Source organism: Patagioenas fasciata, chromosome Z, assembly GCF_037038585.1.
Source record: "Patagioenas fasciata isolate bPatFas1 chromosome Z, bPatFas1.hap1, whole genome shotgun sequence".
Classification (NCBI taxonomy): Eukaryota; Metazoa; Chordata; class Aves; order Columbiformes; family Columbidae; genus Patagioenas; species Patagioenas fasciata.
In genome coordinates this window covers 84,344,548-84,370,041 of record NC_092560.1, presented here as the reverse complement: position 1 = coordinate 84,370,041, position 25,494 = coordinate 84,344,548, and the positions used below count along the sequence as shown (strand labels likewise).

Genomic DNA, 25,494 nt, shown 5'->3' with positions numbered 1-25,494 from the left:
GCGAAGGATTTTTCCCTTTGTGATAAGCGACTGACGGATAGACAACGGAAAGAGGTGCTGGCTTCTCTCGGCCGAGGAACGGTGGTGGTGGCGGTGTCGCCATCTCCACGCAGGATGGAGAGCGAGGAAACAAGGGTTAGAAATTCAGTGTAGCAAGATCACTATAAATCCTTACAACACTTGAGTGGCTGGGAGACCAACAGTAAATGGAATTCTGTGTCCATGGACTTGGACAGGAGTCCTTCAGACCTTTCTCCAAGGATAGAGGTGGTAGAGATGGATGTCCAACCTTGTCGGGAGCCACCAAGAAGGGACAATTTCAGTTCGGGCCGTTAGGTTGAGATAAGATCCCTCCTACAATCTAGCAAAGCAACATTGGGAAGCAATTAAGTGATTGGTTTTGGTTAATTGTGTCACTGCCCTGAGAAACAGCTCAACAAAAGGTCTCCCACATGTTGGGATCGGCAAGAAGTTTATCCCCAAGAGCTTTGTCTCTCTTGACGTTGTCCATGAACGTCTGACACAAAATAGTTAGAACTACTCGAGTTATTTGTATCCTACGGTCAAAATGAGGCGACTTTATTCTTAGAAAAAAATAATAGCTTTATTTCTATCATTTCATTGTGAACAAATCAAACCCAACAATAATATCTCTTCTTTTCCAGAGCATCAAAGTCAGCTGGTTGCCTCCACCACCAGGTACTCAAAATGGATTTATTACGGGCTATAAAATCCGACATCGAAAGACGACCCGCAGGGGTGAGATTGAAACACTGGAGCCAAACAACCTCTGGTACTTGTTCACAGGTCAGTGTTCGCGTGGTTTTGATTAATTAAATGCTTTGGGAATAAAATATACTTTTCAGTTGAAGGGAACATTGATTTCTTTGCTCGCAGGTAGCATTTATTGTGTTGTACAAAGATGGTCTTTATGGTAGGGTTTTTTTAAACCAGTTTTTTCCTTAATGCTTTTAACATATGTTTGTCTCCCTCACTTTATCATTAATGAACTTGAAACTGCGTTTTTTTCAGTCCAGGTAATGTATTTTTTTAGAGCATTCGGTCAACATTTCTCGTAGGTGCCAAAATAGTAATTTCCCGTTTCTTTGCCAAGATTTTCCGCGGAAAACGTCGCCTCGCGGAATAAAAAGCCCAACGCTAGATCATAGCAAAACTAGAATTGCTATGGGTGAAAGCAGCCAGGTGGTTATCATTTAATGAAATAGAACAAGGGCAAGTGTAGAGTCTTAAATCTGGGTAGGAACAACCCCAGGTTCCAGTGTAAGTTGGGGAATGAGCTGTTGGAGAGCAGTGAAAAGGGAGCTGGGGGTCCTGGGGCCAGCAGGGTGAGCATGAGCCAGCACTGGGCCCTTGTGGCCAGGAAGGCCAATGGTACCTGGGGTGGGTTAGAAGGGGGTGGTCAGTAGGTCAGAGAGGTTCTCCTGCCCCTCTGCTCTGCCCTGGGGAGACCACACCTGGAATCTTGTGTCCAGTTGTGGCCCCTCAGTTCCAGAAGGACAGGGAACTGCTGCAGAGAGTCCAGCGCAGCCACCAAGATGCTGAAGGGAGTGGAGCATCTCCCGGGTGAGGAAAGGCTGAGGGAGCTGGGGCTCTGGAGTTGGACAAGAGGAGACTGAGGGGTGACTCATTCATGGGGATCAATATGGAAAGGGGCAGTGTCAGGAGGATGGAGCCAGGCTCTTCTCGGTGACAACCAATGATAGGACAAGGGGTAATGGGTACAAACTGGAACACAAGAGGTTCCACTTGAATATGAGAAGAAACTTGTTTGGGGTGAGGGTGTCAGAGCCTGGCCCAGGCTGCCCAGGGAGGTTGTGGAGTCTCCTTCTCCGCAGACATTCAAACCCGCCTGGACACCTTCCTGTGGAACCTCAGCTGGGTGTTCCTGCTCCATGGGGGGATTGCACTGGATGAGCTTTCCAGGGCCCTTCCAACTCCTGACATTCTGGGATTCTCTGTGTGATTCTGAGTTGTATATTTCAGGATAATCAATAGCGTTTAGTGTTTGGGGCGGGAAAAGCAGGATTTTCGATCAAAATGAAAGAAAAGCAAAAGTAGAATGTTTTTCTGAAGAAGACCTTAAATACCAGCTTGATCATCTCATGTAGCATCTTGACCCAAGTCCCTGTGGACAAGAAGTCCCTTCCTGTGAAGGCTACGTAACTAATACACACAACTTGCGCAAGAAGCAAAGACGTTCGGGGGGAAATGAGCACGTTAAGCACTTTAAACAAGTTGGAAAGGACCCATTTTTTGGCAGGTAAAGCAGAAATCATGATGGAACCCGCTCAGGGGTTTGAGTTGAGTCCAAGTCCTCCGTAGCTCCATCCCTGTGGATCCCGTCCCATGGCAGCAGAGCAGATGAACCTCTATTGTGGTAGATGCCAACATCTTGAGCAAATTCCTTCTTAAACATGAATTATTTGGGGCTTGAAGAGCTGCAGGGTGGTGGGACAGTGGCTGCACGTCCCCATCTCACCTCCACACAACCCAAAATCCCTTTTTTCTTCCTATTTTTTAACAAAGCTTTGGAAAACATGGTTTTGAAGGCAATTAAGACAAATATCCAAGTGTCGTTATTATTCTGTGCGTTGTGCTTGCTGGAGACCGAGCTATGAGGCTGCTCTAAATGGACATTTTAAATATTAACATGTAGGCTCTTTTCTGCAATTCTCTCCGGTCGGCAGGTGCTTTACGGGATAATAAGAACATCTGCAATAGCGAAGGAATTTAGAGGTACAACGCAGGTTTCTAAATAGCCGCTATCAATTTTCGAGTGGGTTTCCATCTCAGCTCAACGTTCCGCCGCTCGTTTTAATTATGACCGTTTTTCTCCGGAGAATGTTTGCAATTAAACGAAACATTATTATATGGTGGTCAGTATAGACTAGAGCGTAAAGCTAAATTTATATCCCCACCTCGGGGGCTTGAAATCCTGCGGCACGTTCCGAACGTAATTGTTTTCCGATGGCTTCGGCCACAGCGGGAAACGCCTGATTTCTGAATCCGTGCTTATTTCATAATATTGGTAAGACTTGCTGGGTTTTTTCCTGACCTGTGTGCTCTTTCATTAATTATGTGTGTATTTTATCTATATGCATTAGCGAGTTGTGGCAAATCCAATGGCCATTCCAATGGGATGAAGCTCAACAAGGCCAAGTGCTGGGTCCTGCGCTTTAGCCACAACAACTCGGTGTTTCATTTGATGCAAACTCCAGGATTGTCGTTGATGTTTTTCTTTCTATATAATATTTATTTGCCTTTCTTTTGTCCAACAGGGCTTGAGAAAGGAAGTCAATACAGTTTCCAAGTGGCGGCAATGACGGTGAATGGGACCGGACCCTCCTCGGACTGGTACACGGCGGAGACGCCCGAGAACGATCTCGACGGTAAATGCATCTTTTTCACCAAAAAAAAGCATCACGGCCATTTGCAATAACATTGTAATATCATAAATGAGAAATGTAATCAATCAACGAAACAATGGAAATGATGCCTAACAAACCGCAAAGCAAATATTCCAATGGGTCAGATTTCCCGACCTTTATTTGCAGGTGTTGGCGATGCAGCTGGATAATTGATGCGATGCAGATACCTGGAAAGCGGGGGGGGGCGTAAATCAGGGAAGAAAAACACTGAAATGAAAAGGATTGGATAAAATGAGCGGAATATTTGAAGTAGCAGAGGAGTAAAAGGAGAGTAATGAAAAAAATCGGCCGAAAAACAATTAAGCAGAGTGCAAATCAAACGGAACAAAGGGCCCGACAGATGGAAGTCGCGGCAAAACTAGAGACAATCCAGAAGCAGCAAATAGGCGGTGGAGAGGGGATGAAGAGCAAATGAAAGGCAACTGATGAAAATTGCTGATTTTTAAAGCAAACTCCGTCACCTCAAAAGGATCAAAGGCAAAGCGGATGAAAGAATAAATAAATCATCCGTTTCAATGCAGCGTGGTACTTGATGTTGCCTTTCTTCTGCCCGGCCGGATTTCCTTACGATCTCAAAAATCCACCCTTGCAAATTGAAGAAGAGGAATTTCTGCCTTTCCCTGCGTCCAAATGCAATTTCCTGGGAGCGGCCGCACAGAGAACGATGGAAGCGGCACCTGGTTTTGCAGAGCGGCGACGCTTCCGGACGCGGCGGATCGCAACACGCCGCCGTGCATGATGAGATGGCTTTAATTACGCTCGGGCTAGACAGCAGTTTGCAAAACGATGTTGCGAAGGTGTAAATTTGCACAGGAAACACATTAAAAAGAAGAAAGCGCGGCGATCGAGCCCATTTTGATTTGCATTTTGTGCACGCCGCCTTCCTTTGAAGCCTTGGTGCCCAAACACGTGTTTGCATGCAAAGACATTAATCAAATATTCGCAGGTGGGAGTAGGTGCATGCAAATAAATCCAAGCAAAGCCGTTTTGCTCGTGGTTTGTATTGACGTGCATTTGCGTTTGCAGCCTTCAGGCTGATGCTGGGAATGCAGCGTGTTACTCACTAAATACAAATACCTTGATAAACCCTGCGGGAAAATCTATTTATTACTGGACTTCTTTGATGACACCAAGTTGGGAGGGAGTGTGGAGCTGCTGGAAGGCAGGAGGGCTCTGCACAGGGATCTGGATTCCAATGGGCTGAAGTTCACCAAGGCCAAGTGACGGGTCCTGCACTTTGGCCACAAGAACCCTCTGCAGCGCTCCAGGCTGGCACAGAGTGGCTGGAGAGCAGCCAGGCAGAAAGGGACCTGGGGGGACTCATGGACAGGAAGCTCAACAGGAGCCACCAGTGTGCCCAGGTGGCCAAGAAGGCCAATGGGGTCCTGTCCTGTATCCAAAGCAGCGTGGTCAGCAGGACAAGGGCAGTGATCCTTCCCCTGTGCTCTGCATTGGGGAGGCCACACCTGGAGTGTTGTGTTCAGTTCTGGGCCCCTCAGCTCAGGAAAGAGATTGAAGTGCTGGAGCGGGTCCAGAGAAGAGCAACAAGACTGGGGAAAGGACTTGAGCACAAGCCCTATGGGGAGAGGCTGAGGGAGCTGGGCTTGTTCAGTCTGGAGCAGAGGAGGCTTAGAGGTGAGCTCAGCACTCTCTAGAACCACCTGAAGGGCAGTTCTAGCCAGGGGGGATTGGGCTCTTCTATACACTCAGCAATAGGACAAGGGGGCATGGACTTCAACTCTGCCAAGGGAAATTTAGGCTGGAGATTAGAAAATTAGACTGGAAATTCTTCACAGAGAGAGTGGTCAGGCATTGGAATGGCTGCCCAGGGAGGTGCTGGACTCACCGGCCTGGAGGTTTTTAAGCTGAGATTGGCCATGGCACTTATTGCCATGATCTGGTCAATGGACTGGAGTTGGCCCAAGGGTTGGACTGGATGATCTCTGAGCTCTTTTCCAACCCAGTCCATTCTGTGATTCTGCGGAGCCTTGCAAGCGTCGGAGCTGGAAAACAAGCTGGTACCAGCAATTCTCTCCCTGCTGCTGTGGATAACGCGGTTTATTTGCTTTCACTGGAAGGCATCGGCAACACGAAGACGAACAGTATCCCGGCGAACAGCGTCACCTCCCAACGGATCTCCATTTTAATTAGTGTGTTTTGTTAAAGCGATTAGAAATCCAAACACGGCTGCTTCTGGAACCCTGGAAAACCCGCGTGCGTTTACAGGCATCTCAAAAGGTTTGAAAGATTTATTTTGAGCCTCAAATTTTACACTTTAAAAACAAAAAAAACCCACAAAAACATAGGAATTGAAAGCGGCGCTTTCCCCGAAGGGTCTGGTTTAAATAGCTTGAGCGAGGATGCAAGAGAATCTCTGATCAACTCCGTGTCTTCTAGGAAAATGGGTTTGGGATGCGCGTTTCTGATTGCTGCACGGAGCAGATGGAAGCTGTTACACGTGGTAGATAGCGATACAATTCAGCTTCAGCTCTAAATGAGCTCGACAAGCTCAACTGTTATTATATTGTAATGGAGACTGAAAAGCGGTTGGGGGAATAGGTGAAGAAAATGGCATGAATAAAAACGACCCTATGTAAGACGTGCATCTTTGAATGTCTGAGGAAATTGCGCAAGCGACCCAGATGTGAAGCATTTTCAAGCTTGACCGTGGAATTGGAGACCTTTGAGTAGCTCTAAGTGTGGCGTTCCCTGGATCGAAGACGTGCGTCTCAAACCATCATGTAGATACACAGCGAAGGACTTGGGCACGTGTGAGCAGATGTGTCCCAGGAGGAGACGTCCCACTATACAGTGACACAGACCTTCAGCTTCCATGGAGCATCTCAGATGTCCCACCATGCAGTGACACAGACCTTCAGCTTCCATGGAGCATCTCAGATGTCCCACCATGCAGTGACATAGACCGTCAGCTTCCATGGAGCATCTCGGATGTCCCACCAGACTGACACAGACCTTCAACTTCCATGGAGCATCTCAGATGTCCCACCATGCAGTGACACAGACCTTCAGCTTCCATGGAGCATCTCGGATGTCCCACTAGACTGACACAGACCTTCAACTTCCATGGAGCATCTCAGATGTCCCACCATGCAGTGACACGGACCTTAAGGTTTCATGGGACGTCTCAGGAGATGTCCCACCATGCAGTGACATGGACCTTAAGGTTCCATGGGACGTCTCAGGAGATGTCCCACCGCGCAGTAACGTAGACCTTCATCTTCCATGGAGCATGCCAGATGTCCCACCATGCAGTGACATAGACCTTCATCTTCCATGGAGCATCTCAGATGTCCCACCATGCAGTGATGTAGACCTTCAGCATCCATGGAGCATCTCAGATGTCCCACCATGCAGTGACGTAGACCTTCAGCATCCATGGAGCATCCTAGGAGATGTCCCACCATGCAGTGACATAGACCTTCAGCTTCCATGGAGCATCTCAGATGTCCCACCATGCAGTGACATAGACCTTCAACTTCCATGGACTATCTCAGGAGATGTCCCACCATGCAGTGACACAGACCTTCATATTTCAGTTCTTGGGAATATATAAAGCTACTTAAAATGTAATTAAAACTGCTTTATATACATACAAAGTTGAATTAAAAAACATTAAAAACAGCTCTGCATTTATGAAACTTTAATACTCAAAAAAACACTTCAAAAATATTCACTCCAGCTTCATTTTAGCGACTTAATTCACAACCAGGGTCCAAGAAGTTCAAGTGCCTTTTGCTTTTCCAAACAAGAAGTCCTCATTTTGCTCCGTGGTGCGTAAATCTGTGTTTGAAATAAAGAACATGAAATTAATATAGTAGTTTGAACCCAAACGGCTGCTCGGAGGTGTCTGTAGTGCATTGAAATCCCTGTGTTGTGTCAGATGGAACAATTATTATTTGAAGGCAAATTGGTTCTTTTGGATGCTCCAATCTGGGAATCGCTACGTTGAGGATGTTGGGGGAATCGCGGTGTTGCTACGTTATCTGGCTTCTCATTTCGAGGCGTTAAATTGTGCTTTTGATCTGCAGGGCTTGTAAGAAATGCTTCTGTCGTTTGTTTTTCAAGCAGCCCAAGTAACTTTAACTTCTCCATTAAATCAAAGTTTGGGAGTGGAGTTGGGGGGCAATGGCAACTTAACCTGGTTCTTCTTTTTGTGACCAGCGACTTTGCAGTGAGTTTGCTTTGATTTTTTAAAACCAGACCCGTGCTTCGCAATTTTAAGAGGTTGAACTTATAAGATGTTGAACTTTTAAGAGGGTGAACTTTTAAGAGGGTGAAACTTTAAGAGGGTGAAACTTTAAGACGTTGAAACTTTAAGACGTTGAAATTTTAAGACGTTGAAACTTCAAGAGGTTGAAATTTTAAGAGGATGAAACTTTAAGAGGTTGAAATTCTAAGACGTTGAAACTCTAAGAGGTTGAAATTTTAAGAGGATGAAACTTTAAGACGTTGAAATTTTAAGAGGTTGGACTTCAAGAGGTTGAGACTTTAAGAGGTTGAAATTTTAAGAGGATGAAACTTTAAGAGGATGAAACTTTAAGGCGTTGAAACTTTAAGACGTTGAAACTTTAAGACGTTGAAACTTTAAGACGTTGAAATTTTAAGACGTTTAAACTTTAAGACGTTGAAATTTTAAGAGGTTGGACTTTAAGAGGTTGAACTTTTAAGACATTGAAACTTCAAGAGGTTGAAACTTTAAGACGTTGAAATTTTAAGAGGTTGAAACTTTAAGAGGTTGAAACTTTAAGATGTTGAAACTTTAAGACGTTGAAATTTTAAGAGGCTGAAACTTTAAGACCTTGAAACTTTAAGAGGTTGAAATTTTAAGACGTTGAAATTTTAAGAGACTGAACCTTTAAGACGTTGAAATTTTAAGACGTTGAAATTTTAAGAGGCTGAACCTTTAAGACGTTGAAACTTTAAGAGGTTGAAACTTCAAGACGTTGAAACTTTAAGAGGTTGAAACTTCAAGAGGTTGAAATTTTAAGAGGTTGAAATTTTAAGAGGTTGAAACTTTAAGAGGTTGAAACTTCTAAGCCGTTGAACTTTTAAGCCGTTGAAATGTATAAATTTGCTGGGTGTTTCAGATGGGTAAGGTACTAATGCGATTTCCCCAAAGGCGCAACAGCTTTTCAAAGTACTTTAATGCATTGGTAAGAAAACATAAAATCCCAAGGACACGTGTTAATTCTGCTTTTTTATTACCTTTTCCAAGGTTTACAGTGGGAATGCTTCACAACTGTGAAGTGTCTTTTGTTGGAGTTTACATCATTTTCTATTATTATTGGCTTTGCCCTGTCCTTGTTGGCTTCCTTCTAAGCTTTCCGCTATTATATTGCAAGCCTTTTTATTGGGGAAAAATAGTGATTTGTCTCTTTCTGCTCTCAAAAAGACAAGTTACTATGTGGCTCCTCTGGAGAGACTTGTGATATGGTAGTTATTGGGTAAACTCAAACAAAAGGCATTTACTCCTCTAACCTTCACAGAAGAATTAGGCTGGGAGAAGGCAAACAGCCTGCGAGTGATTAATTACTACTTAAAGTAATGAATTTAGCCCGGGAATAGCCGTAAATAAAAGACGTCATTCCATCATTTCATTTGCGAGATGTTGGTGCATTGACTTAAAGCAGCTTCAAAGCAAGAGTTAACATTCGCTCGTCGTGAAAGAGACAGATTATTGCTAGAATATAGTAGTACATCTCAAAAAATAGTCAAATCTTGTTAAATAATCTACAAACACAAAGTGTCAGGATCCTGGTGAACTTGTAAATAGAGCAGGGAATGGAAAAGTTGTTCTATTGAAAATCCTCTTGCAGGTCATCTTTCATTTTCCTGCATCATTTGTAATCTTTCTGGTCCCCTTATGCTCAAAGTGGCAAACGCCAGATGTTCTGTGTAAATCAGAACATCGGCGCTCTCGGATGTTGCTCGGCAATGAAATTGCATGTAGCTCTGCATGTAGCTATGGGGTTTTTTTGGTCAAAACCTTGAATCTAAACACAGCCGTGGAGTGGAATATTCATTGATGCTTTTCTCTCATTTCTTCGAATCCCAGAATCTCAGGTTCCTGACCAGCCGAGTTCTCTTCACGTCAGGCCCTTGACCACGAGCATCGTCATGAGTTGGACGCCGCCGCTCAACCCCAACATCGTCGTCCGCGGGTACATCATCGGCTACGGCGTGGGCAGCCCCTACGCCGAGACCGTGCGGGTGGACAGCAAACAGCGCTATTATTCCATTGAAAACTTGGGTGAGTGGTTGCTTTCCTTCATTTCATTCCACAAAAAGGTTCCTCCAAGATGATGCTGCTTTCGTAGGTTTGTTTTCAGGCTATATGTCGCTTGCTTAGGCTGGTCCTACATTCCATTTACATTTATTACTCTCCAATGCGTCAAATCTCTTTGATCAAATGCTCATTTTATTCATCCGTCTTATTAAGTCACGTCCTCCTAATCCTGACTCCCACTTGTGCAGAGAGCTGGACCTAAAGGTGTTATTCCCCAGGTTGGAATTCAACGGCAAATCCTATTTGGCTCCATCAAAATGGCGCCAAGAGAGGTGGTTATTCGTTATTCATTATAACTCTGCATACTCTCCAATACATCAAATCTCTTTGATCGAATGCTCATTTTATTCATCCATCTTATTAAGTCACGTCCTCCTAATCCCGACTCCCACTTGCGCAGAGGGTTGGACCTAAAGGTGTTATTACCCAGGTTGGAATTTAATGGCAAATCCTATTTGGCTCCATCAAAATGGCGCCAAGAGAGGTGGTTATTCGTTATTCATTATAACTCTGCATGCTCTCCAATACATCAAATCTCTTTGATCGAATGCTCATTTTATTCATCCGTCTTATTAAGTCACGTCCTCGTAATCCCGACTCCCACTTGCGCAGAGAGTTGGACCTAAAGGTGTTATTACCCAGGTTGGAATTTAATGGCAAATCCTATTTGGCTCCGTCAAAATGGCACCAAGAGAGGTGGTTATTCGTTATTCATTATAACTCTGCATACCAATACATCAAATCTCTTTGATCGAATGCTCATTTTATTCATCCGTCTTATTAAGTCACGTCCTCCTAATCCCGACTCCCACTTGCGCAGAGAGTTGGACCTAAAGGTGTTATTACCCAGGTTGGAATTTAATGGCAAATCCTATTTGGCTCCATCAAAATGGCGCCAAGAGAGGTGGTTATTCGTTATTCATTATTCACGGCGCGCTCTCTGCGACGCTTCATCGAAATCCTCAACAGGGGACACAGGGACCTGGATGCTTCCCATGGTGATGGAGCATTCGCATGGTGCTGGGAAACCAGTTCCAACTGTAAAGAAAGTGCGGAAGTTTAATGGTTTCCTCGTCGTTTCTTCTTTCCCGCTTTTATTCCAGGTAAGTTATCTGCGAACGATCCGATATTACAGGGAGATGCATTCACCTGGTGCATTAGGGGTGCGCAGGTAGACCCGTTGTCTCAATTCTATGGGACTGAAAATATCTGGGGACACTTTGCTTTGGAATTGGTGTTTTATAGCACCTGAAACTGCGTCGTCCAACCTTATTATTACTGATGATGTCCAACCTTATTGTGATTATTACATCCAACCTTTTTGCTCTTTCCTTGGGGAAACCTGGGGAGTGGAATAAACTGGTTTTACTGTGATTCCATCAAACAGCTTCGCTACGTCCAGATACCTATTTTATGATGGAGTTATTGCCAAGAGCCAGCGTAAACTTTCCCAAATATTCAGTGTGTTCGATGGAAAAAAGCAGATTTGATAATGTTTAGCGCAAGTGTGAAGTTATTATGCAAAATGTCTGACTGGACCAGGCAAGAAATCTTGTGGAATATAAAGATAAAAGCTCTTCCTAACGAATGTGTGCGCCTAATAACTAATGGTCAGGATTAAATGCCAAGCGTTTCTATTTTTCATTCCAAAAGGGATTTAAATCCTCCCAAGCCTATTTTAAGGTGTTTCATATCTTTAATGAGTTTTCAGTTGAGTCTTTGGCCACTGTTGACCCCGAAGTACTAGAAAAGAAAATTATATGGGCAGATGTATCTTAGCAAAAGCTACAGAGATGCCCAAAAGGTCAATTTTATAGAGTTCCAAGTGGTCGCCTCTCACTAAAAGTGTCTTGATTAACAACTGGAGAAATGTCTTGGGCTTTGTGAAGCTTTAATGTTTGTCTCCCTTCAAGTATTCAATGACCGGTGAATATATTTGCTCATAAAACCTCTTATAGCTGGAAGATACACTGGGAACAACTTGCGGATATAAAATCTTGTAGAGCTATTTCTGTGGCTTAAAAGGGTGTTTCACTAATTAATTACCAAAGTAACACTCAGACATCCAAAAAAATGGCAAGAAACTGTTGTGACCACATCAAATATTTGCTTGCAAACAATGTGGACACAGAAATCAGGGTTGGTTTGTCTCGAACGTCCTCCAACAGACTGAGGTTTCATCGAAGTTATGAACTATCCCAATGAAAAGTATCTTTTCATTGTACGTTTTTTAGCTTGATTGCGGATATTCAAAATGTACAATTCGCATGTGGAAACTCAGCTTCCGTACATAATTGTACTAATTAACTCCCATCATTTAAATATCCCCAGAAAATGAACCTCGGAGGGATGTGACCAAGGGCCTGGAGAAAGCTTTTAAAAAATTAGAACAATTACCAACGCTTCCTACGTTATTCACCCACTTTATTAGAAACAGCTCCGTATTGCACAACAGAACACGACGGAATTATTCCAACTCGTTCAATATTTAAGGCTGCAGTTCCTAATTTTGAGATCTGTGTGGGTTTTATCGCTCCTTCCCTAACTTCTTCACGCATCCATAGGTCATGGTTGGCCACCTATGCGCACACCCTACGGATAGGGGTGGTTTGGGTAATTTGTAATTCGTTGTGATTTGTATTTTTAGGCTAAATTCTATCCTTTAAGCTTCAATAGCTTCCTAGTGTCATAAAGCAAAGTTGAGGAAGAGTCTGAAACAAAACGTAGCTCAAGCTTTAAGCTCGGGACTATTTATCTTCTCTAGTTTATCTTCTCATCTGCTTATCTTAGAGAAGATGGTCATGGTATGTCAGTGTTTGGTGGCGAAACCTTTGCGATAGGATGGAAATAAGGATAAATACTCTGACCTATAATCGAGACTATTTATTTGTTCTACCCAACTTCAGCTGTTCAACCGAGTCACCTGAGTTCGAGCCGTATCAGCCCGTGTTCCTTCTCTAATCCGTCAAGCAGGATAAAACAAGAGTAAGGATAGTCCAGCTCATTAATATCTCCATCCTCTGATCTTTTGTTCCCATTTACCTTGGTCAATGTCCCCAGTTGCAACTTAGCTGTGCCATTGCCTTGTTACGCACCAGGATTCTCCATTCTAGAGCCAACGACGGGATTCCAAGCATCTTTGCGCCTTCGATCCGCTGCTAACGATCGAGGAAGACTGCTTCGTCCTTAGCGATTTTGGGTGGAAGTCAGATATCAAAGATGCTTTTCAAATCCTATTAGACACTTCAGTGCACCTTTGTAATCCTAAAAACTCTGCTTGAAAGTCCAAGGCGTGGAAGCGATGGACGATCTCCTCTAGCGGGTCACCCATTCCTTCCCTTAATAACGCCAGCATAATGCCAATATGCATCACATTATGGTCTTTAATTGATTATTTCCTCCAAGCAAAGCTTTGGAAATAGCTGAATCAGGCCGCGCTCGAGCTGTTACAACCCTTGGCTGAGTCGCGCGCTGAATAAATCACTTGAAAAACGTGAAGAAAAGCACTCACTCTTTCATAATAGTGATGGAGAACTTGATTCTGCGTGATGATCATCTTGAATACAGCTGTATAGAGGTAACACTTGTCCTGTAGAATGAGTTAAATAGAGTGATTTGCTCCTGACTGAGTGGTCCTATTGCCCCAGAGACACTCTCCACAGGTACAGAAGAATATAAGAATATCCAGAGACTTCAGCTTTGGCAGTGAAGCATTTGCTGTATTTTCTTTCTGCAGTATATGAAAGGGATTTGGTGTCAGTCTCATAAATTTCAGCAGCGAGCATCCCCTGCTCTCATCCATGACAGCAAAATTGGTACTTGACCGAGTAATTCGACCAAGTAGACCCACTGCTAGTGAGCCGCTTCATTTTCTGCTTTATTTTTTAATATCTTTTTAAAGTTCTTCGCTTGTGATTGTAAATTGCAGGCTTATCGGTTGATTAACGGTGGGTTTAGCGATAGTGGAGAGTTCGCAAGTACCGATTCTGATTTAGAAATAGCGATTTCTGGCCTGATCCGAGCCAGAAGGCGTTAAGCACGGTAATGAGCTGGGCTCATCTTTGTGTTTAAGCTCACTCGTTAAATACAAGTTGAAGAGAAAAGGCAAGAAGCGTGTCAAGGAGATCTCCTTTTACTGGTTCTACAGACATAAACCTCAGAATACCCGAAATGCCACAGGAACTGTAGGGATTTGCGTGGATCTTGGAGTAGATCGTGACGCTGTGTTTTTCGCTAATGTGTTAGAAAATAAAGCAGGGGAAGTTTATTGTAGCGTGTTCCAGTAGGTTAACAACATTACGATGTCATTTTGGGGTGTTTTAAGAACTCATTCTGGGATATTTTAACAACTTACTGGACTAAGAGTAGACTGGGCCTATGTAGGCCCAGACCATGACCAGTTAAGATGCACATTTGAAAACCTGAGGCTCAGTTTTCAGCTGAGCAGGGAAGGTGATTCCTCTGGCAACCATCGTCATGCTTCCATCTTTAAAATACCCAAGAGAAAATGTGCATAAAAATGACTATTTTACAGCTATTTCAAAGCTAAATATGATGGGAAGGCCGTAGCGAATTCCGGGCTTTCGTCTTCCAAGCACATCCCTTCCCCTCCCCTTACATATGTGAGAACACACGAACAAGGTGCCGCTTTCTAAAGGGTTTTTAAGTAGAGTTGCCTTTACGTGACCTAAAGAAAAAACCCCATTGGTCCCCCCAAGCGCGCAGGAATTCGTCGAAAGGCTTTGATTGGGAAGCCGGGCCGCGCGGCTTGAAACCTTTATTTTCATGTCTCTTTTTAACGTGAACCTTTGATCCTCCCGGCCTAGCGATGAAAGCGAAATATGCAGCAAAATCCAGCAAAGACTTTTCAAAGTGACTCCCTCTCCTCCTCCAGAGCCTGAAGCTCCGCACAACTTGGGCTCCGAAGAGAAAATCTAATGGATGGGAAGCGTTGCTGCTTAATTAGTAGTTTGGAGAATTAGAGCTACCGTATGAATAATAAGCAGGTGTTAATAACTCACACCGGTAAGTCATTTTGTAATGCTGGAGGGTCTATATGGAGTGATGCAGAGGGCTCTATATAGACTGATGCAGGGGGCTCTATATGGACTGATGCAAGGGGCTCTGTATGGCAGATCCCTGCCATATTCAAGGAATAAAACTTAAAAAGAACTGAAGATAAAGCCTTTAGATCTGAATTTACGTTTTAACAAACATCCACACGAAGGCTTCCATCAAGTCCCCCTTCATCTTAACTGCGGATCAGATTAAATTTGACCCCGGCGCGTAGCTGAGGCGAAAAAGCATTTTGTTTTATTGCGAAGGGAGAGGAAGAAGCTTCTTCATTTGCTTTAATCTCTGCGGATGACAGTTGTGGATTATAACAAAGACATGAAAGGGAACAAAAAAAGCTTTTTAATGTAGTTTTGGGTTGTTTTCTTCCCTTTGCATCTTTAATACAAAATGGAGCAGCGAAAATCAAACAAAAATCTGTTAAATTTGATGCATCTCGTAGATCACATTAAAGCACAACACTCACAAGTAAAGGCACTTGGAGACTCCAGGGACCGTTCATTTTCCTTCTTGCCTTTGAAAAGCGACTCGTTTAACGCATCTGCTATTTCTGCTAATACTTCATGCAACAATTTTCCTTCATTTCCCCCCCAACTCGGTTGTGCTTGAAGATGATGGAGAAATTGCTCCCAAGCAAAGGGTCAGCTTGCGATCCACGTGCTGTTTCCATTACCAACAGAACTTGCCTAACTCCCCGAATCAGATAGCGGCTGGATTATAAGAGTTTCTGTGTATTATAATGAATTTTAGCCTGCGTGTAGAAATCCGCTCGTACGCTTCACTCCGACTCTATATAAGACATTTGAGTTTGTTGGTGCCTCAAAAACCAGCTAAACAGTTAAAATGTTGACAACAGATGGAAGGAAAGAGCTGAATATTCATCTCCTTTGTTGGTAAGGAACAGAATGCCTAAGAATAACTCTTAATCCCAAATTAGAATATAAATAATACAGCTAGCCAAGAATATTTGATTTCTTTCTATTCATTCATCAAGAAAAAAGAAATGAAGCTTTTTATCAAGGCTTATTTTTCAGGGATGAGGATGGATATGAGTCTTCCTGATATCTCAGTCGCGGGCGCCGGGGAGATCAGAACAGCCAAGTGACCTGGGTTTATGGATGTGCATTTACTTGGATGAAAGGCTTCCTTTTGCAAAGGAAAACGCGACCTCCGCTCATGGTGCAGCTTTCATTGTTATTTTTTGTGCCTGGAAAAACATCGCCCACACACATCTCAACCCTCCCGGTGCATTAATGACCTTTCCCCCCCATATCGGGAGGCATCTCGAGTCACATCTCTTCATTTTTTATTCATTCGTCCATATGTCTTACACTTCATTTTCTGCTGCGCTCGTTGCCTCTTTCCGGAGTTTGGCTGCGTTGGGAACATCAATAACGAACGTCTGTGATGCGCACGGGGATTCTTTCGGCGGTGGTTTCGCCTCCCGGCCGACACGACGTGCACTGAGCTTGCGACGCACGGCGGGAGTTGTAAAGGTTCACATCTCCGCAGGAGACCAGACCTGGTTCTAAGCAGGCTCAAGTGACAGCCTTTGCTTAGCAAAAACAAGCCCTGCACGCTTTGTTATAATATAATGCACGCAGGACACAGCTCACGAGAGAAATCAGCACGCGGCCGTGATATATGAGGAGATGACATCTTAAAAACAACTAAATATGGATTTGCTGTTCATCTCCTGGACTGCATTAAACTAAAAGCACTTAACGGGTTCTCATTATAAATTCTCTTTGGTCTGTTAAACACTTTCCCTTGTGTTTTCGAAGTGAAATGTTTCCACAATCAGCTTGAGTACCTATAAATATAAAGGCACCCCCCGAACGGTGAGGCACGTCTTTTGTCAACCAGCTGCAGCAAGACGTGACCTTCACCGGTTCACTGCAGGGTCATGTCTTGAATGGCCTCAAGTTGATCTGAGGGAGGTTTAGATTGGATATTAGGCAAAAATTTCTTCCCGAAAAGGGTTGTCGGGCGTTGGAACAAGCTGCCCCGGCCAGTGGTGGAGCCACCATCTCTGGAGGGCTTGAACCTTGAGGTTCTCAAGGACGTGGTTTGATGCCATGGTTGGGCTCCATGATCTTGAGGGTCTCTTCCAACCAAATGATTCTGTCTCCTCCCTACATTGCATGGCGCACCCACCCAAAGCCACCATGGCTCTGGGGTAGGTCTCTGGTGACTTCTCAGATGGTTCTCTGGGATATGTCTTGCCAAGGACCCAAGTCAAGAAGGTCCAACGGTTGAAGGCCGTCGTTGGAGCTCCGCGCCGCAGTAAATCAAGGCAAAGCCTCGGGTATTGCCGCCTCACCAAGCATTCAGAAGACAACCAGAGTCTGAGTTGATCATCCAAAGAGCTGCGACGTGCCCTCAACAACCATAATAGATTCAATGGTGAGATGGGATTCAGAAATCCAGGTTAGGTTGTATTCATTTGAAATGTAGATGCGTCAGACCCCTCTCTGTCCCTTGTCCCTCACGTCTCTGTGAAGCAGACTCTCCAGGATCCTAAACAGAAGGAGTTGATTTTGAGGAAATACTAGTAGTCCTGATACTTAAAACCCACATTATTTACCCAACTTTGTTTAAACACTGGATGAAACCTTTTAGCATGAAAAAAATAGGCCAAATTACCAAAACTTACAGTTTGTGCTTCGCGTTCACCACGAAGATATTGGGCCCGTCCTTTGGAAGATGCCTTTCTGACTTCTACGGCATTTGATAAGTTGAACTTCATCGAACAAAGCTCTTCTCTGTTACTACAGGTCGTTTACCAGATGTAAATATATGCTAATTCTGTTGTGTTTGATTGAAAGTGATCATGAGCTCTTGATTTCCCATTTTTAGCCTTTCTGATAGGACTCCTTTCCAAATTCCCTGATGGCGTTCGATGCAAGAACATCATGGAACTTCTCACCCACCCCTTAAATGAAACCGCTTGCTGATGTACAAAGTGCCAAGAGGGAATAAAATAAAGTGCTTTTCTCTAACTGGCAGCGTTGGAGATGCTCATTTGGAGAATTTCACCGTGGAAGTGTGTTCTAGTGGAATATTTGTAGTTATTTTGGGGATGATGGTGATTTCTGCACAGAGGAGACCAGATCACCGCAGGCTTTGGGCTTCGTCGTGGCACTTCTGGTTGAAAGGTTTGTCATAAAGCGCGTTTTGGGCTTTAATGCATATGGGGCAGTTCCAGTTTTCCTGGGGAGCAGCTGTGATGGTGGGAAGCGCTTTTCTCTCTCGATTCCTCGCAATTCGATGCCCCTTGTTTGCAGAGTTTATACTTCAGCTTGACATTTGTCCTAGCGATAGATTGGTTTTTCCTTCTAATAAGCCGATGTTACCAGGTCTAGGAGCTGGTCCTGGTGCTATCGATTACCAGGTGTGATGTTTCTGCAAACCCAGACGGGAGTAAACGAGGTCGTTCTCCAGTTGCTTGTCGAGCTAATTGCGACCGACGGGTTTTTCACCCTTCAGAGGGTCTTTCAGCACCGGTGGCAATGGCGGGACATGCGGGGCGTGCACGTCGTTCTCTTGAAGACCTTCAAAAGGGCATTTTCAGCCGGAGTGACTTGGCTTACAGCAAAATCCACCATTTGTGTTTCCACTCCTTTCTGCTCCATTTTGCGTGAGCAGGTGTTAATTATCACAGAATAACGTAGGTCGGAAGAGAAGCCTCAAGCCGTATGGTCCAAGTCCTTGTTGGAGCTTTGCAGGTGACTATGGGTGACACCACCATCCGCAGCTTTCTGAGAACCTTCTGAGCGCTTTGCTTGACAACCCTCATATTAATTATTCCTTAATCACTATTAATTTCTCTCCGTGCAATCTCCACCCTGGTCTTTTGCTGCGGGATATTGTCCGAAATCCTCTTCTTCAACAAGAGATCTTGGTGTCCGTTGTCGAAAGGAAGGATGGACGCCTTACTGCTGTCTCTGCCATCCCAAAGGGAGATTCGTACAATTAAAAACAACTTAGTAATGGGGGAAAAATGAAAGAAAAAAGGCAAAAGTGACGATAGTGTATTCATAGATATCTGATGATGCTCAAGTAGAGCAAAAGGGATCAGATCTCAATAAATTGCAACTTCACTTTTGGTTTGGTTCAAGGCGAGGAGTTTCCCTTGGAACGGAGTTCACCTCCAGGTATTTTCTGTGTCTATTTTAAAGAGGAATTTCAATTATACACGAAAGCTCAATGTTTGTCGAAAGACGTGTAGCAGCCCTAGAGCCGTCACAATTTTACCCTCTAAAAGAAGCAAATAACTGCGATATCTTGAACGAGTTGCTATTTGTTGGTTGTTTTCTCTCCAATAACGTCTGCTAGTTGAGAAACCGTGTTCACGCTTAGTCTGAACTTCTCATCCCTTTTTCTTTTGGAAGTCAAACTACAGAACACAACTTGATTTCCAGAGCATGTTCCCCACCAACTCTGGGATTATCATCTCTATAGCTCCCATTTCTTTGCGTTCATTTTTCCCGGAGCGCTAACGACCCTTCTGTTCCTGATAATATCCATATGTTTCCACTGTTTCATTGGGTTGGACAAAGCCAAACTTCAACACCGTGTTCAAACGCGATTCCGTGGCAAATTCCCCTTTCCCTTCTTATGGAAGAGGCGACTCCAGCAATTATTTCTTGCTCTAATTAACCACCTGAATTTGTCCTGGTTTTAACAGAAAGCTCCAGATCGCATCCTGATCATAGCTCATTTTTGCAAATGTAACCTTCCCCAGCCTCGTTATGAACATAAATCATCCATCAATCTGTTCAATTTATAACATTTGATGGACTATATATTGTGCTCTATGGGCACTTTTAATGAAGTATACGCCATATAGTCTCCATTTTTAAACTTGCCTTGAACGTATCGCATTTCCCCACCTAATTTATCAATTTCCACGCGTCGATTTTTCGCGATCAACCGAATAGTAAATCACTCCTTTTGCTTCTTCATTGTTGGGAATTCGTGATGGATTTTGATTAGAGATGACAGTTCTACGGGGTTTTGGGGGTTTTGACGGTAATTTCTAGAATCGGCTTTCTCGAGCGATCTTTTACATTAAAAAGGAATCAGTGTTCAGGGTGACATTTCTAATGTCTCGTTATTTAAAATTTAAGCTAAATGAAGTCCAGCCATCTGTGCTTTGACCATATGTGGGGATATTTACCAACCTTTAGAGGCTGATTCACCTTTTATTTCTTAAATACATGGAATTAATTGTTCTACAATCTCTAAATGGCCTCTTCAATAGAGTCACCGAGTTCCCTGCTGGAAGTAGCAAATATCTCCTATATCTCAAAGCCCTCCAAGTTCATTTTATGTTGTATTTTCCTGCATTTCCAAAGGGAACGGTCTGTATTAACCCTTTGCATCCCTACCAGATGTTATTCAAGACCCCTAAACAGCTGGGACATCAGGAGAAAGAAGAAATGGAGCCGATCTAAGCTGTGCATATAAATGTCCTTCTTTACTACAGAAACTACCAAATGTGACATTATTAAACTCTCGGCAAAGTACCGACTTGGTGTCTCAATAAATAAATGTTCACGTGGAATCCGGAGAGTGACAACACTTAGCTAAATTAGCAATTAAAAGCAGTCTGCTAATACAGAGTGGAAATCATATGAAAATATATACCACGTCTCTCCGAATACAAAACCATTTCCTTATGACTAATGATATTAGGGTGAGTACCGACTGAATTAATAACTGTATAATACTTAGCGCAGGGAGTTATTAATGCACCAGGCAGTCATTTGGCGATTTTTGAAGTTGAGCTCTTTTGTGAACAGAAGCACCTGAATATTAAACAAATGCCACTGTTTCTTCTGGCCATAAAATACATGGGGGTAAAGGGTTTTAGTAGCAATATACGCTAAGCACTTAAACATTCTTTACTCATTTCAAATGCACTGTGATAGTATTAATCGTGCCGAGCTGATTTGGTGTTAACGGAGATGAAATAGGTGATTTTGCAGCAGGTCTTTGGCAAAATTAGGTTAATAAATGTCTCCAGACATAGCAACGTTTGTAGTTTTTCCATAAGGAACTTTGAGGAGGTGGGTCCCGTGAGGTAAAAGGTGGTAAAATGGCTGTTAGTGAGGTAATTCCGATATCCAGAACATAGGGAGGGAGGTTTTTGTGCTCAGCATCCCTGGAGACATCCCAGGCCAGGCTGGATTGGGCTCTGAGCAACCTGAGCTGGTGAAGATGTCCCTGCTCATGGGTGAACTTCGAAGGTCCCTCCAACCCAAACCCTTCTGAGTTGGACATCTGCGATTCCCTGCTGGGAACTGCAGGATCTCAACGCAACACGTCATGGTGACCCTCAACCATCTCCTGCCACGTGGTCCCCAGCGTTGTGTCCTCGGGACGGGCTGTGTGGGGTCAGATGCCTCCTCGGAGCTCAGCGATGGGGCGGGAGGAGCACAACGTTGGGTCCAGCGGTGGAGAACTTGAGCTCACTATGGATGAAGAAGGATATTGAGGAGCTGGAGCGAGTTGAGAGAAGGGGACGGAGCTGTGGAAAGGGCTGGAGCACAAGTGTGATGGGAGCGGCTGAGGGACCTGAGGGGTTCAGCTGGAGAAGAGGAGCTGAGGGGAGACAGGGACACAAAGAAACGGCCTCAGGTCACACTGGGGAAGTTTAAATTGGCTATTAGGACACATTTATTCATCTAAAGGGCTGTGGGGCATTGGAACAGGCGGCCCAGGGCAGTGCTGGAGTCACCATCCCTGGAGGGGTTGAGCAGACATAGAGACGAGGTTCTCAGGGACATGGGGTGGGCGAACAGTTGGACTCCATCCTGAGGGTCTTTTCCAAGCAAAATGATTCCAGGATTCTAAGATAACACCAGGAGACTGAGAGAGATAACGAAAGGAAAGGGAAAGGGAAAGGGAAGGGGAAGGGGAAGGGGAAGGGAAGGGAAGGGAAGGGAAGGGAAGGGAAGGGAAGGGAAGGGAAGGGAAGGGAAGGGAAGGGAAGGGAAGGGAAGGGAAGGGAAGGGAAGGGAAGGGAAGGGAAGGGAAGGGAAGGGAAGGGAAGGGAAGGGAAGGGAGGGGAAGGGAAGGGAAGGGAAGGGAAGGGAAGGGAAGGGAAGGGAAGGGAAGGGAAGGGAAGGGAAGGGAAGGGAAGGGAAGGGAAGGGAAGGGAAGGGAAGGGAAAAAGAAAAGAAAGGAAAAGAAAAAAGAAAAGAAAAGAAAAAAGAAAAGAAAAGAAAAGAGAAAAGAAAAGAAAAGAAAAGAGAAAAGAAAGGAAAGGAAAAGAAAAGAAGGAAAAGAAAAGGGAAAAGGGAAAAGGGAAAAGGGGAAGGAGAGGAGAGGAGAGGAGAGGAGAGGAGAGGAGAGGAGAGGAGAGGAGAGGAGAGGAGAGGAGAGGAGAGGAGAGGAGAGGAGAGGAGAGGAGAGGAGAGGAGAGGAGAGGAGAGGAGAGGAGAGGAAAGGAAAGGAAAGGAAAGGAAAGGAAAGGAAAGGAAAGGAAAGGAAAGGAAAGGAAAGGAAAGGAAAGGAAAGGAAAGGAAAGGAAAGGAAAGGAAAGGACTTCATTCTCCTTTTTCTTCTTTATCAGGAAAGCACTCGTCCATTCCGCATCCCAGATCTGACTTTACCAGCGTGTGCTTTGTTTTGCCTTCTTTGTTTCCTCCCGCAGAGCCGAGTTCGCATTACGTGATCTCCCTGAAGGCCTTTAACAACGCGGGGGAAGGGGTCCCGCTCTACGAAAGCGCCACCACCAGGTCCATGACAGGTGAGTCGCCAACGCTGGGTCATTATCTGCTCCCATCAGCCTTTGCGTCGAGCAAAACAGCTTTGGTCAAGGCAACACAAGCGCTCTGCAACCTCCAGGTCCCTGCTAGAATAAATCAGCTTCATTTCTCCACTTTATTCTAACTAAGCAGGTGGAATGAATTATTTACCCTTTGCAGATATTGGCTGGATCAATGTAATAGGATGCTCACAAGTGCTTGCTCTTGGGCGCGGGTTGCCTTGGGAGAAGCATGACTCCCAAACACTTTAAATATTTAAAGATCGGGGCCGAATAATGGCGAATAGCTTTGCCGAATTAAGCCCCGATGAAATTATTGGCGTTGCCTCCGTTTTTAAAGCCGTTCAAATTAAAACGAATTAGCGAGTAACGCACTGTCATCATGCGCATTTACAGAAGCACGCAGAGGGCTTGCGAAAGGTGAAGGAATATTCTGCTCAGCTTTTCCCGGCAGGATAAGGCTCACAGAAGGGATTACCCAGCAATAACGGAGCAGGACGCTTCTATTTTTTGCATCGCTGGGATGCTAAGAAAGCTACAAAATCAGAATGATTTGCATTTTGTGCAGTCACCCGTGTGCATCTGGGACTGTTAAAAGAGCAAACCAAAGCGAAAGATGTATATATATATATTATGATGGTTTTCCTCTGGAGCGCCACCATCATTTGGTGACGGTTTTTCCCTGGTGTTTCACCCATGGTGTTCCGAGCGGCGCCGCTGAGAGCAAACCCATGGCTGGCGCTGGCTTGGGTGGAACGCCAGGAACGAATGCACCAAATGGCACTTGGGTGGCTCTGCAAGGGAAAACCAGCTCTTCTCCAGCTGCTTTTGTGAAGTATTCCCATAAGAAATCTTGGAATAAAGTATTAATTGCACTATCAAGGGCAACTGTAACGAGCTGCGTTAGGTGTAGGTATATTAGATGTGAGTGGCAGGGAGCTTCTGGCTCAAAGTGATTGATCTTCCTTCTCGTTTGGAGTCTCCTGAGGTCATTCTTGCTGAGCGTGTCTTATGTGGATATACTTTGGTTTGTAAGTTTATTTGTTCCGTGTCGATCCTATTTCAAAATCGCCTGCGGGGTTTGATTTTATGTTTCTGTACAATCTCTCCTAAAGAACAAGATATCCAGGTGTGATAAAGGTCATTCAGGCTTGGGTTGTGTTTGGTTGGTGGCCATCAACTCAGTGCTTCTCTGGCCTTGCTGAGGAACATCCATACGTGGAGCGTCCGACGCGTGCGACGCAGCCTCGGAAAGGAGCCGCTTCATGGAAAAACATCTCAAAAGAACCCTTTGAGCAAAGCAGCAAAGCACAGGAACTGTGTTCCCCAAGCTGGGCGCCAAACAACCCCAAAAACTATGGGTTTGGTGTCTTCATGCAGCTGCGGTGTCCAAACTGAAGTTGTATAACGTGCGTTATTCACAAAAACAACTCCAAAGAGGCTGCAGTTCCAAATGACGGATGTCCACACGTAGATCAAAGCAAATGAAACTTGGGTGGGAAATAGAGGAATTATTTCGGGCCCTATTTTCAGCTGCTGGTGGATTAGCGACATTCCCCTCTTCCTCAGGTCAGTGGGACCATGTTTTGGAAGCTGATTTATCTTGATTGATGGAGTCTGACCATTTATTTTGCTAAACCCAGGCTCTTTCCATAATCTCCTCTCCAAGCAGGACTTGAGTTTTCAGTGTGGGAGGAGAAGGAGAAAGGAATTCAGGATTGGTTAAAATACCAGCTCAAGTCATATTCACTTCCATCATCAGTTTGTAGGAAAATAACCAACCAACAGAAGCAGGTATTGCTCACGTTCCAAAGCTTCGATCCAAGAACCTTTCAACTTGCAGAAGCTCGATTCACCAGGATTGGGCAGAAAAAGGAAGATTTGGGAAGTTTTGGATCACTACAACAACCGGGTTCCTTCATTCCCTTGCACACTCCAATTTCTGAAGCGGCTTTGGATGAAAGAAGTGACAAAAGGAGGTGGAACCTAAGGGCTTATGGTACATTTTAAACATCCTTGTCTCTGTTTCTTCGTTCTAAAGATGGTGACCTCCCAAACTTCTGAATAATTAATTCGAAAAGGGTAAAACAAGAACGATCAAAGAGCATCAGGAGTTGCTGTAAACTGTAGCACCTGTCAGTGAGGAAACCAGAGCCATTTATGCTTTGATTAATTAATTAGCGCGTTGTTTTAGGGGGAATGAAGAAAAATAATTGAAAAAGGACTAACCTATTGGCGTGCTTTTGGTGCGTTGCGTTTTGAAATTGTAGTTAGAAAAACTGGTAAGTAACGAGTCCTTGAGTAGTTTTAGAAGGTGGGCCAGACGTTGAGTGGGCGCTCCAAGGAGGACAGAGGTGTCTGAACCAAGGAGAAATGGTCCATCTACCCATGTCTGGATATCACACTGGGAGTATTAAACCACCAGTTGCAAGATCTTCACTTCAGCAGGGATATTCTGTTCTGTTTTGTCTGACAAATGTTTAAGGAGATGCAGAATATGTTCCTTTCAAGAGCCTGAAATGACCAAAAAGCCTGAAAAACATAAAGTCCTACACAGGTGAGATTGTGTCATGTCTGTAAATCAGGTTGGAAGGTGACACCCCCTCCGCTTTGCAGGTGTTTCTAATAATGTGTTGTTTAAGTGATGTAGGTTTTTTTAAAGCAATGTAAATCATTTTAAGGAGAGACCGTGCATCGACTTCATCTCATGCGAAGAAAACACAACTAATGAAACAAGTTGTGAAAAATAGCGCCGGGTAGTTTTGTCGTAGTGATGTAACTGAGGTGTTACCGGTGCGTTCTCATTTTGCATTAATGCCTTTCTTTCTGTTCTCCTCCTGTTCCTCCTCCTCATTAATGCCATGCATTTAACCCATCGTGACATGTGC

General features: G+C 44.3%; 1 protein-coding gene across 7 annotated transcripts in view; it reads left to right on the top strand.

The window, feature by feature from the left end:
- LOC136114956 (netrin receptor DCC-like) overlaps window positions 1–25,494 on the top strand; it is a 333,036-nt gene that overhangs the window by 266,530 nt on the left and 41,012 nt on the right. For all 7 annotated transcript variants that reach the window (XM_071801760.1, XM_071801758.1, XM_071801759.1 and 4 more), the window contains 4 exons: window positions 666–807; window positions 3,300–3,410; window positions 9,526–9,720; window positions 22,493–22,588. In XM_071801760.1, the coding sequence (XP_071657861.1) occupies window positions 666–807; window positions 3,300–3,410; window positions 9,526–9,720; window positions 22,493–22,588 (544 nt within the window). The remainder of the gene's footprint in view (window positions 1–665; window positions 808–3,299; window positions 3,411–9,525; window positions 9,721–22,492; window positions 22,589–25,494) is intronic.